The 20216-nt window shown below is 32.3% G+C and overlaps 1 protein-coding gene across 1 annotated transcript; it reads right to left on the reverse strand.

Moving 5' to 3' along the window:
• Positions 1 to 13740: 13740 nt before the first annotated feature.
• LOTGIDRAFT_59909 (hypothetical protein) lies at positions 13741 to 14267 on the reverse strand (the record flags this gene model as incomplete). The annotated part of the gene is made up of 2 exons (XM_009064758.1): positions 13741 to 13916; positions 14156 to 14267. Coding segments are annotated over 2 exons (288 nt in total), but the record flags the coding sequence as incomplete, so codon positions are not given.
• Positions 14268 to 20216: the final 5949 nt, after the last annotated feature.

Raw genomic sequence — 20216 nt, forward strand, 5'->3', positions numbered from 1 at the left:
CTGCTGATACAGATTCAGTTTGGAAATTCTCATCAACACAGATAGTTATGGAAAAGGCCTTATAATTTGAGAATTGTTTTTTAACATTTTCACCAGATAAAAAATTAATGGTGATGTCATATCAATGAATTTGTTACATTTCACTCTACTATCTTTGTACTTTTTGCTCCTTAACTCGAATTTTACTGAATATTTTCAAGTGAATTGGAATTAGCTATAATATAGTAGACCCTACTGACACTGTTTCATTTGAGTGATACAGAAAATTCAAACTTCATAAATCAGCGTTGTATTCACGTTTTCAAGAATTGTCTTTTCTATAAAGAGATGGCATTAGCTGATTTCTGGAATTTCAGGTTTGCATTCAGTTAACAGAATATTAAGATCATTGATGGAAGGAGTCTCTCTGTATATTTGAAGTAATGTTATAAATCTGTTACAGCCATATCAATAGAGAACTATCATGTTTTTTAAGCTGATAACTAAATAAAATGCAGTGTTGATATTGATCATACAAAATACAATATAATTAGCTCAGTGCATGACAATATATAATACCAGCCGTTAGATTCTGTGTGTACACATCACTGCATTTCCCATGTCTTTCTCCAATTCCGTTCAATTTGTTTCGCAATTTTAGCACAAAGTTAATAATAAATGTCTTAAAAGCCATTTTGTCTGAAAGCTGATTCGTTTGATTCTGGTTAATATCCATGGCTTTGTTGGTGATGATGAAATCGATTTGGCATGAGAAATAAAATCTGAAAGCATCTTATTCTTTGATAAAATCTTGTGAAGAAACCTGATTTGTTTTCCTGATAGTCTTGAACATTATAGGAAGCCATGGTGGCTCAGTGAGTTAAACGCTTGCTCACTATCCGGAGGGTCCAGAGTTCAATCCTGGCATAGGTTGAGATAATACCTTCGGATTTTTCAACCTGGTTTCCCCCTGTCATTTATGCAGGTAGCAGGGGCTCACATGGAAAAAGCGTCTAGTCATTTGGATGGGACAATAAACCGAGGTCCTCTGTGCTACAGGCTGTGCATGTTAAAGATCCCTCGACAGTTGGAAATCGAAAAAGGAGCAGGCTAATGCCGCTGTCCTGGCAAAATTTCCCTCATTGCCCCCTGCATGATGTTGCCTGTCTTCATTAGCCCACTTGGTGCAGAAAAGTAGGACGTAAAACTCCATTCATTTCATTTCACTTACAGTCTTTACTTGAAATAATATTTACTTCTGTTTCCATCTAAATGAACCTCAGCCCTAATGATGTTTCTTCAAAATATGTTAAAAGTTTGAACCCGTTAATCCCTCTGATTCTTAGTTGTTATATTTACTGTTCTCTCATTATTTCATCTGATGACGTGTAATTTGCGTTGAAACATTAAATTTTATTTAAGAGATGATAAAGAGGTTTTCAAAAATTTGTATGTGTATCGAGGACACTGATAGCTTCAAGTTGCAGAAGTCAGATTTTCAGTCAGATGTCTGTTTTCTGATCCTGCCGTTCTACTAAAACCAAGCGTTTTATGACGTCACTAATCGCAATAATATATATCATATGCTTTATCACATAGGCCTTCTCGATTAATGGCATCACATAACACTAAGTTTTAGTGGAAATGCAGGAACCACAGATGTCTGATTGGAATTGGAATGGTGCAAATTGATGCTATCCAGTGGCAGCCCCAAAGGCATATTTTTCAGGCAAAAATCTCATAACTAGGTTAGAAATTCGGGCAACCACAGATATTTCACCCCCTCTCGGACGTAAACCTGGCTCCGCCACTGATCCTATCAGTGTCCCGATACATATAGAAATTTTAGAAAACTTCTTTACAATCCCTTTAAACAAGTGTGCCTATTCCATAATATTGTCTTGTCTTGTGTTTGTGATATGTTAAAAGTCCTTGAGACCGTATTACTAATATTATATTTTCTTTATTTCAATTTTAATTTTCATTCTAATTTTTATTCTAATTTCAGCCAGAGGAACCCCAGCCCTTACGACATATCTTTAAACTTTACCATTTTCGACGTCCCCATACATGTTTCGTATGTAAACAGATGGTTTGCAATCAGGGATCTGCGTGTGAAGGTAAGCCGCACAAAATTTCGTTTTTTTTTTTATTTATTTATCCTTTTTACAATACTAATTGTATCAAATAATTGTAATTTTCAAGATATGTTGAAAATGTAAAAGATTTTACTTCAGATTACACTGTTTGCAATACTGTCTTGTGAATTGAAAGTAAATTTTTTCAGTAAGAAATATAATTTTTTTTTTATTATCTTGATTTTTGAGGGTTTTCTATCCTTTGTTTGTGTATCTGCAAACTTATAGCTTCTATTTGCAAAATTTCAATTTCCTGCATCTATGGCGCGAATTGTATTTGAAATTATATTTGGCGGAACTTTTCCTGAAATTACAAGAACCACAGACTTCGACTCTGTAACACAATCATATTTAAAAAAAAAGGCCAGAAAACTTCTTTTGTATTGCTTTAAATGGTAATAAATATAACGACTATATCAATAAAGATTATATGAGACTAATTGCCATAATAAGTATAGTCAATATCTAATATTATAACCAATCAGAGCATGTATAGAATTAATATCTTGTATCTCATTCCTTGTCTTAAATTAAAAGGTAATCAACCAACCAAATCATTGATCATCAATTACTGCGATACTGTTAACAATTACTGCGATACTGCTCTACGATTTCTCACTAGTTTCATTGTCTCACTTCGTTACTAAAGGTGTTTATGTCATATTGATCTAGTCTATAGACTAAAGTGTTTATTGTTTCTGGACTCAATATAATGTAATGTAATTAATACGTACCATAGATATTTTTTTAAATCCGTCAGACAGGAAATTAGAATTTTAAGAGACTTACCCATTTAATGAATCTGAGAAATTTGTCATGTAACTTTTTAAAATGTATTTACATAATAAGAATAGGGAAGAGGTTTATGCCTATAATTCCCTATCTTTTCAATTCACTTGTATTTAAAATGAAAACTTTTTAATCAAGTCCAGATGAGTTACTGCCCCTTTCAGGAAAGATTCTGTCTCTAATGGCATGGTTCTCTCTCTGAGTAGTGTATTCTTCAAGAATATACACTGACTTATTGCAGGTTTCTAATGCAGAATCCACACAGTATACTAACTTATTGCAGGTTACTTGTACACTCTTCAACAATGTACACTAATTTATTGCAGGTTTCTAGTGCATTCTTCAACACTAACTTATTGCAGGTCTCTAGAATATAAGTCGAAAGTGTTTACCTCTCTCTTCAGGTCTATGGAATCTAAAATACACAGTATTTATATAATCTGTATAAGTACGTTGACTCTATTTCGAAACGGAAAGCAGCTTTTGTCTGTGTATCTATAATTGTCGAGATCAATGTCACCTGACATGGGAACAAGTGGGAGGTGGAATATTGTTTTAATACGCTTACTCTATATTCAAACAGACGGCTTAAATTATTATCCGACTGTTTCTACTGTTTCAATATTAAAACTTATTACTGTAATATATCAATTATTAATGTGAATTGAATATCAGCAAAGTGAAACTGAGAGTCTAAAGGTGCGGGCACATGAACGGTCTTGGTTGGAGATTGTTGTCAATTAAGCCATTAACGAGAAGACAAAAATCTCCAGTTGGTCGTTGTCCACCATGTCAATAATCACATGTGTGTGCATGTAATTGAAAGGAAAATGAATCTGATTGGAAAAGGACGGTCTGTCATGCAGGTGATGAAAAATATCGGAGACAAAAAAAATCCTTTCGGGGACACGATAATCTTGGAAGCGCAGACACATGCAAGATTTTACTCAAGTCAAAAATCGTATAATTCCTTCAAAAATACTTCAAACTAGGAATTTTACTCACTATTTCTATATATGTGTTTTTATATATCACAGAGTCGTCATTTTAACATTCAAACACAGATAATTCAGGATACACATGGAGTCGAAGGCTAGAATTTTGACGGCTGAGCTGAGCTATGAACACTATTACTGTTGGCTTAGCAAATAAATTCTCGTTTCTGAGACTAAAGTATGGTCAAAAAAATGGCACATCTGTCCCTTTGAATAAAAAGCCTGTTCTTTTTGATGATTTGTAGATATGCTTTTTCAACAATATAATGTATTTCCAAGTTTTTCAAACATTGAAATTTCTGGTCTTGCGTGTTTTAATATTGCTTGTCAGAATGTATTGAATCATGTATTAAATCGCTTGAAGTAACTCTTTATTGAGTTATGCAATCAATTCTATTTTTGGTAATTACCCTTCAATTATTGATTACATTCTTTCTATTTCTGTTGTTATTTTATTAATTTGTATTCTATTTTCTCTGAGGAGACGTTGCGTGTAAGAGTAATTGTTAAATAATTCAGAACACTGATTCCTTGTGTGATGTGAAAAAGTTAAAATGGGGTTCTTCTTCATAAAAATATAAAAAAATTCGCTACATAGATTTATTTCACAAAGTTCTAAAATCACGCTCATTCTCAATACACAATATATACCACCCCTCTAGGGAACAATTGACAATTACCTAAGCAGGCAGAATTATCCAGACACAAATGGATAAATTGTAGTTAAAATTAATAATAAAACACAATTTCGTGGTGTTTCATGGTTTTATAACATAAATTGTTTCAACAATTTACATTAGTATCATCAGGTGATGTTTTGACTTGACTTGTGTGCATATTCAATCGAGGAATACAAGTTATTGCCCTTGTCATCCAATTTTCAGTTGTATTAAATGTGGAGCGAACTTAGCCTTATTTACGATTTATTTTTGAATTTATATTTTCAGTTTGTCGGTATATATGTCACAGAAAATGTGAAGGGCAGGTATGTTTACTTTTCTTATTTTATAAACAAAGACACTGACATTAACAAATATTCTTGCACCAACCACTCAAATATACTCCCATCAGAACTGAAAACCTGGAACACAAGTTTTCAAGATTTAAAAACATTTAGCAAACAACAATCTATCTAAAAACAGATACTGGAACAAGTGACAAAGAAGCTTAATCACTTACTGATTGACACTTACACCCCAAATCCCTAGCCCTCACTCAACCAACACAGGCAAATTAAAAATCCTCTTTTACATCAAGCCGCTATAAAGTATTCTGTCGCTTGTGTGGCATGCATAGTAAAGCGTTCTTGGAACAGTTACTATTTACATTACACCAATTTATCGAGTCTCATCTGGGAACTGTTCCGAGACCACCTGCCAAAGGTGGGCCAGAATAACAAAGGTTCTAAGAACGCTCGAGTCTACATTACTCAAAATTTATCCGTTTTATTCTAAGAACTGATAAATTTTGTAATGTACAAGAGGTTAAAGAGACCAAAACTCATGACACTGCTGGTATTATGAAACACTATACATGTATAATTGTCAAAGAGTTTTCTCAGGTATTTGTCCCTTGTCCCTAGTTAGTGGTACCAAGTGATACTTATTTCATCTTAGCAAATTCATTTAATATGCCTCTTTTAAAATGTGATTCTGTCTGATCCTGTATTAACAACAAATCAACAAGTTTCTAGCATATATAAACATTAATATCATACTTGTTAACTAAGTTGTCATCTGACACATATTGAAAAGACTGAAAATCATTGATATATTGCAGCCTATTTGATATCTTGTCAGATCCTGTACAACCTGATCTTATTACTATAATAACAAATCACCTAGTTTCTATAATGTATTGATAATATATCTGAAATATGATCTATTTGGATACTCTCTTCTACCTACTAGACAATTGTCACAAAGTTTAAACACTTTTCAATATTAATAACACATTTTATACAACTACATTGTTCTAATTAATCAATTCAGTATTATTCCTTATTTAGTTTGATCTTAACATCTTATTTGTTAAGTTAAAGGAGAAACGAATCTATTTATTGGAATTTTATAGACTGTACTTGTAAACTTTTCTAATTTAGCATCTAGTGGGAAAATACATATATGAAAGCTGAAATGCTTGTTTTGACCATGTTACGTCTACTGTCCCAAGTAAAAGAGATACATAGCTTGTTTTGACCATGTTACCTCTACTGTCCTGAGTAAAAGAGATACATAGCTTGTTTTGACTGTGGTACGTCTACTGTCCCAAGTAAAAGAGATACATAGCTTGTTTTGACTGTGGTACCTCTACTGTCCTGAGTAAAAGAGATACATAGCTTGTTTTGACTGTGGAACGTCTACTGTCCTGAGTAAAAGAGATACATAGCTTGTTTTGACAGTGGTACCTCTACTGTCCCAAGTAAAAGAGATACATAGCTTGTTTTGACTGTGGTACGTCTACTGTCCCAAGTAAAAGAGATACATAGCTTGTTTTGACAGTGGTACCTCTACTGTCCCAAGTAAAAGAGATACATAGCTTGTTTTGACTGTGGTACGTCAACTGTCCCAAGTAAAATCTAAAATAATACCTTCCAAGAAGTTTGAAAAAAATTGAAACTTGGAGGACTTGCTATCAGCCTTTCACATGAGTAAAATTCCGTATTTCTATATTTGTATTGTAGACTTCCTTTGTTCTTGTTTGAAAAGGGGTTTGTACTGTTGGAAAATGTATGCAAAACATTATCTGCAATTCTAGATTACAACAACAAATTTTACTATCAAAACACCTCAAACTAGAATCACCGTAAGTGACTTAATCTTTAATCAAATTGAAGTAGTTAGTAATTTATCTATAAATTAGAATCGATAATAGAAAGATTATCTCTCAGTTTGAACCTAATCTAATAATGTGTGTAATATTAGTAGTTTGTTTCAAGTGTTGTCCAGATTAAGACTTCTTTTTTAGTCAAAAGGCTCATGAACAATCAGTTTGTCGTAAGTGGTATATGACTAAAAAAATTAATGACACGGTATTAAGTAATAAACTGTTTAAACTCTATAATAGAGATGTCACTGGAGTTAATAGCTTCAGCAAATTTATTGGATATATCCCATAATCTTTTAATTTACTTAGAAAAATTGATAAACCATGTTTCAACATGTGGTGTTTAATCAATGAGTTTTTGTCACTGGATTGTGGGACAAATAAGATGAAGTAGGGTATCCAGTGCTATATTTTTGACACAGTATAAAATAGATGAAATAAAAATCACAAGAGGAATTGGTTCACACATGATGAGCTTCTGTACTGCATTGGTTACCTCTTCTATTCGCTCCTCCAAAATTCCCTATTTTTGAATAAAGTGTTTTGGTTCCACAACTGGAAAAATGTCCATTAAAGATGGGTTTCCTTATTTTTAGTGTCAAATTAAGCAAACTATTTGATTAATTGGTGTTTCATATGAATTATCACATATTCTTAATCATATCATTATGTTATTATTGCATATGTCCATGTATGTACAGTCTGGATAAACAAAAAGAGACTTTTTGACCTTTTTTTGATCGGTCACTCATTGGAATTCTGCTAGTAATTCTCTTCTAATTTAGCTAATTATGAATTAATTATGGACATGTGAGACAAACTGGTATTTTTCCAAGTCAGTAGAACACCTTTACTTTCTATTCATATAAGTATTAGCATTTTCATTTTCTTAAATATAAATAAGGGAACCCATCTTTAAATTGAGTTGGAGAGTTGAAAGATAGAATTTGAAACCCTTCTCTTTGAGAGTGACCTTCTACCTTAACCCGAGTGACAGGTATTCCCTTGGGGGTAGATATAGATACCCTTCAAATATAAACACAAATTTCAACAAGTGGTTAATTGCTTAATTACAAATCAACAAACAGGGCAATGTCCAGAGATAAGATTCTAAACATATTGAAATTAGTCTTATCTTTAACTTAATGAGGCATGTAATTACCCTTACACTAGTCATCTTACTCTTCTTTTACTTGACCTCATCTGACCTCTCTTCATGCATATTTAATGAGGTAAATGGTTGGATATGTCAGAGGGAATTATAAGAATGATATGCCACACTTGTATCTGTAAATAAATCACCATTTATAATTAGCTACCATAACGAACTGAACATAAAGTGTTTGTGTCTCTGGCCTCCATGGTTTCTGGATTCAATGTCATCAGCCACTTTTACATAATAAAAATAATCCATTCTTGGAATGGATTTCAAAATAGATGACTTACACAATTTTACAGACGAAATTTTCAATTGCTTCCTACGAATATTCTATTTTCTTATTTTGTAATTTTAAATTTTATTTTGACACATTTTAATTTTAATAATTTGCTCTTGCTAATATTTGGTTGCAAATGACCCAATGAACACAAATTTCCAAGGAATTTTTATTCAAATCAAATGTGTTTGCCACAAAAATCAAATAATAATAATAATAACTATTCCTATTGCGAGAAGTGAAGCATTGAACCTCTCAGTACGTAATAGATGATGAGCGGAAAGTCGCACGTTTGTATGGATCAAATATTCTGTATTTAAGACAATCTAAGTCTATAATTACTATGTCAATTTTAACAAGTTCATTCTCATTCAGAAATAATTGCTCAATTGCAATTCAGAAACCACAGTGGTCAAAAAGTCAACGGAAATTGAAGACTAACCATTAAATATTTACAGCTGCATTTAATGACCTTTGACATATGAATAATGAATAATTAATGAAGATATTAAAGATGATAATTGGCTATAAATATATTAATAACGCCCTCCAGGCTGATATGATCTATTTCTTTAGTTTGTGGTTTTGTTGTCTGCAGTCTGAATGGTGTTATTTCCCTTTACTTAAATATACTTTTTATTCAGCACAGAAAGAAAGAAGTCAGCATTCAGTAAAATTCTTCAGCACTTTAGTTCCTAAATTAAGCAATCTGCAAACATTAAATAATTCAGACTTTTCTGTCAAATCTTTCAAAGTTTAACTTTTAGAACTGGTCAATGTCCTTGTGCACCATTGTTATCTTCGACAGGGATTAACGCAAAAGTAGAATATTGACACCTATGATGGTCTGTCCTCTCATGTTATACCTGTCAATGATGTAAAAATTGAATTTCACTAAGGTTACTGCTTTGAGAATATCTCTGAATGGACAGAATTGTATAGAATTATGTCCCAGATAGTTTGTTATCTAACAGTAGAGTAAAATATATCAAAGTCTGTTAAGTAGAAATGTGTGGAGACCATAAAAGTTTTAGGTAATAGATATTTTGTATCAGATTGTAAGATTGTAACATCAATTCATGAGAGACACTTCACTAGTTTGTACTGGACTCTTGCCAGCCCTCATCACTTCCAGCTAGTCTTTAACTTTATTGGCTGTAGAGGTCATCATTGGCATAGGCCTGTTTCACCAAAAGATAACTTTGGATGATGTAATTGTTCCAGTCAGTTTCTAATATTTATTTGAAATTACCTGTTATTAGCAGATGACTGCATCTTAACTAAAACTTTGTAAAGCGGCCAAGATTTTGTCAGGTACCTGTACCACCTCAACATCAATACCCTAAAACTGCTAGTTTTGCCCAAATTCTACAACAGACAGATGAAACCTCTTGAATGAATGAATGCACACCAAGTTTCAGACAGAACTTTCACAAGATAATTTGGTTAAACTTCTGAAGAATTACAATTGAAATACCTGATACCTTTTCTCTGTCAGTTTTAATCCAATATGATATGTTTCTACTTTTCAAAATATACCTGACCCAGTTACTATAATTTAGAAATATTGTGATAAGGAATAACTGTGATGGCTAAGAGATTTTCAGTAATAGCTTTCAATGTCCACTTAAAATACTTGCCAGAACTTGAGTTTTAATGGAGCATGGAAGTAGATAATTGATTCACTGAAACAGGTGCCTGCAGGGATGTTGATGTAGTTATAATTACCAGTCATTTTTGATAGAGATCCACAATTACATTCAGAAAATGTAAGATGCTTGTGTTTATCAACTGATTTGTCAATCACTAAAATTGATTTTACAGTTTAGTCCTTTCAAACCCCAAAAATTGCTGTATTTTTTCAAATTTTGTTTTTATCTTTGTGAAGTTTTTAACAACACATGAGCTTGAATTGATTTTTATTTGAAGGAATTTTTATGTTTTTTTTTATTGAACTTTATCATTAATTAGTCAACCTGATGTTAACATTGGAGGGTTAAATCACTGATTTGGTGAAACTGTTTATTGCACATTTGTTTCTCTTGATGATCTTCCAGTCAGGTCTGTTTGAGCTTCAAAATGACTTATATAGGGCATTATTTTACCGTCAGTTTTTTTAAGCTAAGCTGACTTTCAGTTCAAAATGTCCTGCAGTAAACCATGGATACTGTAAAACAGGTGCCTGTGATGTTATCCACCATCTCTGATTGTCAGTGGGTTGAAATAAGTTTTAATGTGTTTTACCAGCTGATTAGAAGATATTGTATTTCTTTATCTTGTTTCCTCTCAATATATTTCCTTAGATGTTTTGATATTTCAATTTGTAGTTCTTAGAATTGATATTTTAATTTGTTATTTCATGATGCATTGCAGGCTTTAAATTTATTAATATATAATTCATTATCTGGTTTTTGGGGACTTGTATTAATTTGGGCTTAAAGTTAATTGAAAGCAAATCTAAAATTCATTATTTGAAAGAAAAAAAGTTTTTTTTTTGGGAGAAAGCTATGAAATCAGTGTTTCTAAAATATATATTTGATAAAAATACAATGAAAACATAGTGATAAATATGATGATGTGGCAGTGTTAAGCAGGCAGAAACTTTTCAAATATGGCCAACTTTTTTTATGTAATCTTCTGTGATGAAAAGAAACCAAAGTATTGTAAACAAAAAATAGTTTATTATACATCATATACAATAAGACTGAAGTATGGTCCATGCCATAACAATTTATACATGACCTTGAAGTTAATATAAATGATTATAAAGGTCACAGTAACATTGTTATAATGTTGATGTCTTCTCAAACAGACAGAATAAATTATGTTTTACTCTACCTTCGTTATCCTATATTTATGTATTAATATCATATGAAACCTATTGTATGTAAAAACAATTGATAATATGACCTACCATGTAACATAATTTTATAGACCTTATTCACGCCTTGTTACTGAGACACTGAAATTAAGGTTCATAACACAAATTACGTCATCCATTGATAAGATGGAGACGTTATATGAATGAAGAGCCTATGTGATGTCACTGAACAATGCTCAAAAACGAGAAAATGGGCTTAAAACTGCACTTTCTCAGAAATGTGTGAGGGTAAAATTCATCTGAAAGTATCATTAACTAGCTTAATCAACTCTGATTTTAATTTTGGAAAATATAATTAGTTTTGAGTTACTAGGTCTGGAGGCTTTAAAGACGTCAAGGTGGCGATTTTAATGCAGCGATGCCACGTTACCTTCGTTTGTTTCCTTTATGAGCCTCGTTCTGGATTCATTATGGCAGATGCGTGAATAAGGTCTATTACTGTAAGTCCAAAATATTACTGAATTTGAAATCCACTTTGAGTAATGTGGCTGTAGCAAGCAGGAAGAGTTCACTCTTCTGAAGACCTTGGTGCTACTCTATGACTGAGTTTTCAAAGATGTTACCTGTATGGAGTCTTCAAAAGGCCTGCATACCTCCATATGTTTGCTATGTTGGCCTGTAAAAAGGGAAGCTGAGTTTACATACACAATCATAGAGTTGAATTTGGTGCACCATACATTAAGCATACCCTGTATAACATTCTTTTCTATCTTGAATGATCTACAAAACTCATGTCTACTTCATTGATTTTGTCAACGTTGGTTTAGCTCTTGGTCTCATTTAATTTTGTACTTTTGTACTTTGCCCATGCATTGCAGTTTAGATGAGCTTAAAGCATTCCCCCCATATTATTGGTCTGGCAGTCAATTTTTACAATCTTCATGCAGTCTGCAAACAAATAAAAAACTTGCTTATTGATCATTTCAAGCAATTAAGCACATTGTTACAGAAATAACGCAGATTTCACCTGCAAAATAACAGCCATTTCTCTGTCTGAGAATGGTAATTGACCTTATCTGACCTCATACAGAAAATCTGACATCTATTAAAGCCCAGGGAATCTGGCATTGGTGGAATTTTATTCTGGAGAAAAAAAAATTTGAGATTCCTGATAATTAATATTGTCTCCAAGGAGGAATTCTACAGGAACTGTAAGACATTGTTCCATCTGTCCTAAATCTTTATCAGAAAACTTTGTCAAAAATGTTTCTTTTACATCTGTCTTGAAAGTTTGCAGCATAATCTTTAACATTGTGCCACTGTCTTCTGTTAAATAGTAACTTGTTACCTTTCAACCATAGATGTTGGAGATGGAGAGGATGGCTTTAGGGGGGGGAGGCCCAAAACAGAATCTTTTCGGGCAGCAACCCAAAAAAACCTCAGGCAGACTAGCGCCTTGGGTGCTCAGATTCATGCTTTGCCCAACATCTCAACCCTTCAAAATTTTCGGCTCCACTAACAAGCCTTCAGTCTATACGTCTATGATTTCAACGACCCTTACCCTTTTTTGGTCATATAGAAAATTTTGTTATTTCATTCTGAATTCATTATTTCTGTATTTTTATAAACGTTTGCTTCAAAAAACTGTGGAAAAGTAATCTTACATCAAAAAATATTTCTAAACACATTAAAAGATTTCAATTTCACTGTACAAACCACATGTTTCAGTATGTTTATTCTCATCTCTCTGTTTACATCTGTTTCACCTGACTTGGATTTCCCTGCAAGTTTTGATCTGGTGCCAAGACACAGTTAATTCTGCAAGGTTTGCAGGTTGGTGCCAAGGTACAGTTTATTACCTGAGGGTGGTGGTTTATTGAAAATGAAGTCGAGTTGCACATCTCCTGACAGCTTCATTAATTCTGGTAGTTTTTATTACCTGTATATATATATACACCTGCCATTTTAAACAGTTTTCTGTAGTCCGTTGAGAAATGATATTAACATTCAGGAATGGTACAAAGCATAAGCAAACCATTTTGTGTTCAGGTTGATACAGAAATAATGAACATAATTTTGTTCGAACTTGTACTTTTTACAGCACAATAAAATGTGTATAACCTGTATATACTTCTATTTTAAACAGTTCTCTCTATTCTCCAATAAGTATAGTTAAGCTGAACATCAAGACAATTCAAAATCAGCACACCAGTTCATTTTCTTTTAAGCTAATTGCCACAAAAAATAACATTAAATTTATCAACTCAGACTAAAATATATTTAATCTGATCATATTAAACCTGTTTTTTTTGTGTTTGCCTCCACTTGCCATCCATGATCTAACGAAATTGTTATGAATGTCTTGTTTTTGGCTATTCAGTATTGAACCAATCAAATGCTCTTATGTTAAGCAAATCATTCCCTTCCTATGCAAAAAACATAAATGACGTTAACAGTTAACATCGAAAAGCATATATATTGACAATTTATATAACAAAAATATTGAAGTTTATGTTTGTTAAAATTAAAATCTTCAAAAAGAAGAGTGAGTACCTGCTATGGTGCATAAGATAAAAACTAGGTGTATGTTCTAGTTTACCTGATGGTGTATAATTAACATATATCTATAGAATGTTAGGTATGTGATCAAGAGGGAGATAGCTAGCTACCATCTGGTCCATACTAACTAGGACTATCTGTACCACAGATTTTCTCTCAGTCTGCCAAGATATTGTAAAACTTAATGTAAAACTTAATGTAAAACTAGGTTGTCTTTGTGTAAAACTAGGTTGTCTGAATGTAAAACTATATTGTCTGAATGTAAAACTAGGTTGTCTTTGTGTAAAACTAGGTTGGCGTAATGTAAAACTATATTGTCCGAATGTAAAACTAGGTTGTCTTTGTGTAAAACTAGGTTGGGCGTAATGTAAAACTATATTGTCCGAATGTAAAACTAGGTTGTCTAAATGTAAAACTAGGTTGTCTAAATGTACAACTATGTTGTCTACATGTAAAACTAGGTTGTCTACATGTAAAACTAGGTTGTCATACATGTAAAACTAGGTTGCCATGATATAAAACTAAATCGCCTTGATATAAAGCTAAAACTAGTTTACCTTAATGTAAAACTAGGTTGCCTTAATGTAAAACTAGGTTGTCTTTATATAAAACTAGGTTGCCTTAATGTAAAACTAGGTTGTCTTGATGTAAAACTAGGTTGCCTTGATGTAAAACTAGGTTGTATAAATGTAAAACTAGGTTGCCTTAATGTAAAACTAGGTTGCTTCAATACACCTGCATTATATCTTATGGATTGGCTAAGGTTTTGCCTCAAAAATATTTTCATTTTGACCACCAACCAAATTGGTTTCTGCTTCAAACTTTCAAATGTAAGGCAGTTTTAGAAGTTTTGAAATAACTTTAGTTACTATCCTGAATGTGTCAAAATATCCTACCAAATGAAAACTGAAAGTAAGAACTTTCTGCCCATCTTCAAGAGAGTCTAAACTCTATATTATTAAATCTTATTATTATAGATTGTTTAAAACGTTACTAACGTTAGACTGTTAATTGCTCTACTAGATTTCAACTGAAAGAGGAAATGATCAACTAGATATTGAATTTAAAAAAACTTCTGAAGATTTATGAATTTTAGTCATGTGGAACGTAAAGATGAGAACAATTTGTTCTGATTTTCCTGATTATAATAAAGAGTTAACTCATTTAAAAATATATTACAGTGATATTAGATTCAATTATGGAGTTGTTTTTTTGTGTAAATTTTAGTTTTCATAATTTTCTTTGCAATTTATAATATATGAAACATAAATGAAATGAATGGAGTTTTACATCCTACTTTTCTGCACCTGCAGTGTGCAATGAGGGAAATTTTGCCAGGACAGCAGCATAAGCCTACTCTTTTTTCTTTTAACTGTTTTGAGATTATACGAAACATAAACAAAACATTGAATTCAAAAGGACTTCAGGACTTCTGCAGATTTTTTATTTTTGTCAAATTATGAATTTTAGTCATGCGTGGAATGAAAAAAATTCTCTTGAGTTTCCTGATTATAAATGCCTATGATGAAGATTTCCACCATAATGGTTATGTAACTATGGTTATGTAATGACCTTTGTCATATTTTATCATGACCTTAGATTAAGTGTTGGGGAATTTTTATTCTAAATTTTTTTTTAAGTAAAATATTCATAATTTCCTGTGCGGTTTATATATAAAAAATAAATGAAATGAAATGAATGGAGTTTTACATCCTACTTTTCTGCACCTTTTATGGTCTAATGAAGACTGGCAATGTTATGCAAGAACAGTGGCATTACCCCACTCTTTTTGGATTTCTAACAGCTCAGGGATTTCAGGGCTGAGGGCTGAAACATAATACAGGTTAAAATTAAAAAACAGTGTCTATGGAGATGTGTATTTAATTTTGGAACTATCTACCAGGATGTCTGGGCAGTGGAAAAAGAATTCACCATGTCTCCACTAGTTTGAGTTAATAATTGACCACATGTGTTTCTATTTCAAGTGACAAACAGGTGACTCAAAGATCTAACTGCAGATACAAATTGCTGTGACCTTTACAACTAAAGGGTGGTAGGAAATGTTTGGTTTTTTCATCTGATTATATTAAGTTTTATGAATTTTGGTCTAGACGGTCTCTGTTTGAGTTAGGATCATATTTCATTGGAAATGGAATTGTCTTCTCTTGTGATCTTGCGCTAAATATAGGAACAGTCATTCAGGTGGCAGTCTGGGATGTCTCCTGTATAAACTTAAGAAAGTGCTTGAAGGTCAGGTGTAATATTTGGCTTGACGGTTTGACATGGAATTCTTTGCTTGAAGAAAAATCAAAAACACAAAAAGGTTTTTAAGATTTACATGGATGTGGTATTTAATTTAGCTCCATCAATTACCTGGATCACTCTTCAACTCAGCCGTTAATCCAAAGAAATCACATAATCCCAAAGACTGCAAATGCACAAGGAATGCAAGGAGTCTGCAATTTCAACAATAAGTTATGTTTCTGACTACCACACTGAGTTTCTAACCCACAGCGCTGAATTCCCTGAAGATATAATAATGAATGTATGAAGTCAAAGGACATTTGTTTTTTATCTGGTAAAAACGTGTACAATATGGAAGCACTAAAATCATGTAAGGAATTCCGTTGAAATAACAAGGAACTATGGGATTATCTCTACGTTTATAATATTATCAGTGGGGATTGCCAACAGTTCAGTCAAATTTTATCACAACTGAAGAAAAAGTGCAGAATTCATATTCTAGGATGGTAAATAGGTGTTGTGCAAGATAGTAAAGAGTGTTTGTGTTGAAAACAGCTTTAGGACTTAAACTTACTGATGTTTATTCTGAGTTAATGTATTCGGGTTTTGTTCCAGGAAACTAGGAACAATGCTAACTAATGCTCTTGCTAATATATTAGGAGATTCAAAGAGGATTGTAAAGTAGTGATTTGACATGTGATGTTGGATGGGAAAACATTCGAACTTTGCGATTATATTTTAAAGGGATTATAAAAAGGTTTTGTAAATTTTTTATGTGTATTTGGGACATTGATAGTATTAATTTGCATCATTCCAATTTTCAAACAGACGTCTTTGGTTCCTGCAATTCCATTAAAACTAAGTGCTTGATAACATAACTAATCCTGCGTGTGATAAAGCATATTTTGGGATTAGTGACGTCATTAAACACTTAGTTTTAATGGAATTGCAGGAACCACAGATGTCTGATTGAAAATTGGAATGGTGTAAATTGATGCTATCAGTGTCTCCGATACACATAAAAAAATTTAGAATACCTCTTTACAATCACTTTATAATCTCTTTTAACTGATGATTTTTTCAAGTGCATTTTTTTCCAGATGATTGGGCATGATTTCAAACATATACATAAATATATTACAGAGTTATTAACAAGATGCAATCCATTATTGTACTTTTGAAAGCATAGGAATTATAATTTGAGGACAGTTTTGTTCATCTAGGTCCAATGTGATACTTTGGGCATTTCATGGACAATTATTTTGAGAATCAGTTTTAGTGTTGATTTTGACTAAATTTAACGATTTACAACAGATATCAACCATGATTTAATCATTTCCGAACTATGCTATACTTTTGTCATTTCATGGACAATTACTTTGAAAAATAGTTTTAGTGTTGTTTAGACTAAATTGAATGATTTAATATATAAAACAAGAGATGATCCATTGTTTTACTTGTGTATTTTCATGTATAATATGTTTTGAAAAGAGTTTCCATTGAATTTAATAGAAAATCAGAAAAGACACATTAATTACCTGTCTGTATCAAGTCTGTATTATCACTGACAGAATGGTGATAAATTGTCTCTGTAAGGATGTACCCAAGACTTAATTAAAATTATATGATAAATTGATACTTAAAGATAGATTATTATTATCATGGACATGTGGATATACAGAACTTTTTAATCTGCCTTCGATACAGAAATATGGACATCTCTTAGAGTATTGTTTTTCAATATTGGTGGGAGGATCTCCAATGTGTTATAAAGGAGCAGGCAGAAGGATTAGCTTTGTGAAATTCCAAATGATAAATAAATAGTATTATTATATACTCAGACCAATATTAAATGTTACAAAGTGCAACTATTCTAGGGTTATACTAGTATCCGATTGTTTGTATATTTTGTCTATGACTTGCGATTATTAATTTCCTTAGGACAACAGGAGAAACAGTCAAACATTGCAAACAACTTTAACCAGTGATTGTTGTTCCATAAAGTTGTGCCTATATATATTATTGATTCTAGGGTTAAACTAGTTTTGTCTATGACCTGCGATCATTATGTTCCTGAGGATGATAGAAAAGTCAGAACATTGCAAACAACTTTAACCAGTGATGTTGTGCCTATCTATATTATTATTCTAGGGTTAAACTAGTATCCAATTGTTTTGTCTATGACCTGCGATCATTATGTTCCTGAGGATGATAGAAAAGTCAGAACATTGCAAACAACTTTAACCAATGATTGTTGTTCCATGAATCTATATAGTTATTCTAGGGCTTAACTAGTCATATACTCTAAGATCATTAATAAGTGTTACAAAGTGCAACAAATCTGTACCAATATACCAGTAATATACCCTAGTTGTATAGTAAGTATATTGGTAGGTTATTATGGTGTTATTACACGGTAAATATGGCATTTATTATTCAATTACTTCAATATAAACATTACTTATTTCTTTAAACTTTGACAGAAATCTGATATACCAGTACGCCAATATTTTTCCAATTCCAATGATTTTGGTAAAATAAATTTCAAAATGAATTTCATAACAAATGATTATAACATGAATTAAGATTTAAAGTCTTCAGAAAAAAAAAAAAAGAATCTTTAAGAAAACACAAAATAAACAAAAACAATTTTTGCATTTTATAATATACTACTAATAAGTGAAATTTTAATTGATAATTTTTATATTCTAATATTAATGAGGGACAGTCTAATTAAAATAAGACCAAACTTTTTCCCTTTTTTAGACTGAATGAGGGAAAATTAATTAGAATATTTTAATTATAGTGGATTGGAAGTTAATTCCTCAAATTAAACAATTATATAATCATGTATTGTTTGTAGAAATCAAAGAAAAATATAGGATACACATGTTTCAGTTACATATAAAACTCAGTGCCCTTTTGTAACGTTGAATATCATGTCAAAGCAACATGTGGGGTGAATTATGATATAATTTTTTTAACAGTTGGTGTTGTTCTAAAATAGTTTCTGAATTTGAATCGGCACCTGAATTTATAACAGATGTCAGGGTTGGATTTTTTACACCCTCGAGGAAACAAACTCTAAATACGCGTTTCTTGATCCATGTGCAACGTGATTAGATCGAGAATAGCATGATATCTAGATTGTGGAACATTTCTCTTATAAAGTGTGCCAGGTGCAAGTTCCAGATATTATTTATGACTTTAAGAAGACATCTGTAAAAAAAAGTTATTAAACTAACGGACATTAAGGTAGAGATTTGTTGATGGTGTGGAATATTAATCATGTGAAGTGAAATCGTTGATCTGTGTTTAGGAAGCTTAGTGTGTTTCGTATAGAGAATGTAGAATGTTATTGGTATATACCTGGCTCTATCAGACTCTATACTCTACTCTCTCACCTGATGGGGGTTACTGTTAGTCTAGTACTACTTAGTGAATGGAGAGGAGTGTAAACAGGGGGGTGCTCTCTCTCCCTAACGTATCTTCTATCTAAGGTCTGGAAACTTACAGGAAATTTGGACAAGTGCTTAGCTGATTACTTGCACATTTTTTTCTCATCAATTTGGAGAATTTTGTGTTTATTATGAATTTTTAATTTCCGTTTAAAAAAAAATGTTCATATTTGTAAAAATGGAGCAGCTGGTTCAGTCAGTTGAACCAGAACACAACCAGGATTATCAACCATGCTAAAATTTGTCTACAAAAAGCCACCACGAAGTAAATCAGCGAGTTTTTCGAGCCAAACCTTAGAGGCAAGGCGAGAACGGGAGTACTCCCCCGCACCCAGGGGACGAGCATACTCTATGGGAGCCAAACTTTCGTCGTATTCTGGAAAGAGGCCACCACCTCACCAAACTGAAGTAAGTTTTTTTTTTTCACATTTTTTGTCACTGAAATATGACCTCTCCCAATTGGACACCTGCAATTAATTGTGACACTGATAAACACCAGTTTGATATTCAAAAACTTGTTCCCGACTCTATATGCAGACTTCCTGATGGTGAATGGTCTCGTGACACATTCCGAATCGGATAAAATCAAACTACCAAATATTTCAATATGGACTGATTGTAGGCGAGTGTGTTTGGGTGATGAAAAGGCCCTCTTGATCTCTCTTAATTTCAAATTAATGAACAAGCTTCATTCCTGATTGGGTCAAATTTCAGGTCTGTGTCAAAATATTTGTTGTATTTCTATCCTTATTGATAGCAAAGTTCATTATGAGTTTTAGAAAATCTTCATCAGTTCTTAATTCTCAAATTACTGCTTGAAACAACCTTTATAGCAACCCTGAAATAGTTGGAATAAACAAATTTTATCCACTCCCTGTCAACCATCACCTTTCATAGGATTGCCTCTCTTCTCGCGATATAGTTAGGTTTGAACCATGTTTTAGTCTTTTGTCTTTTGCTTAACATGGGGT

The sequence above is a fragment of the Lottia gigantea genome (assembly GCF_000327385.1).
Source record: "Lottia gigantea unplaced genomic scaffold LOTGIsca_65, whole genome shotgun sequence".
NCBI lineage: Eukaryota > Metazoa > Mollusca > Gastropoda > Lottiidae > Lottia > Lottia gigantea.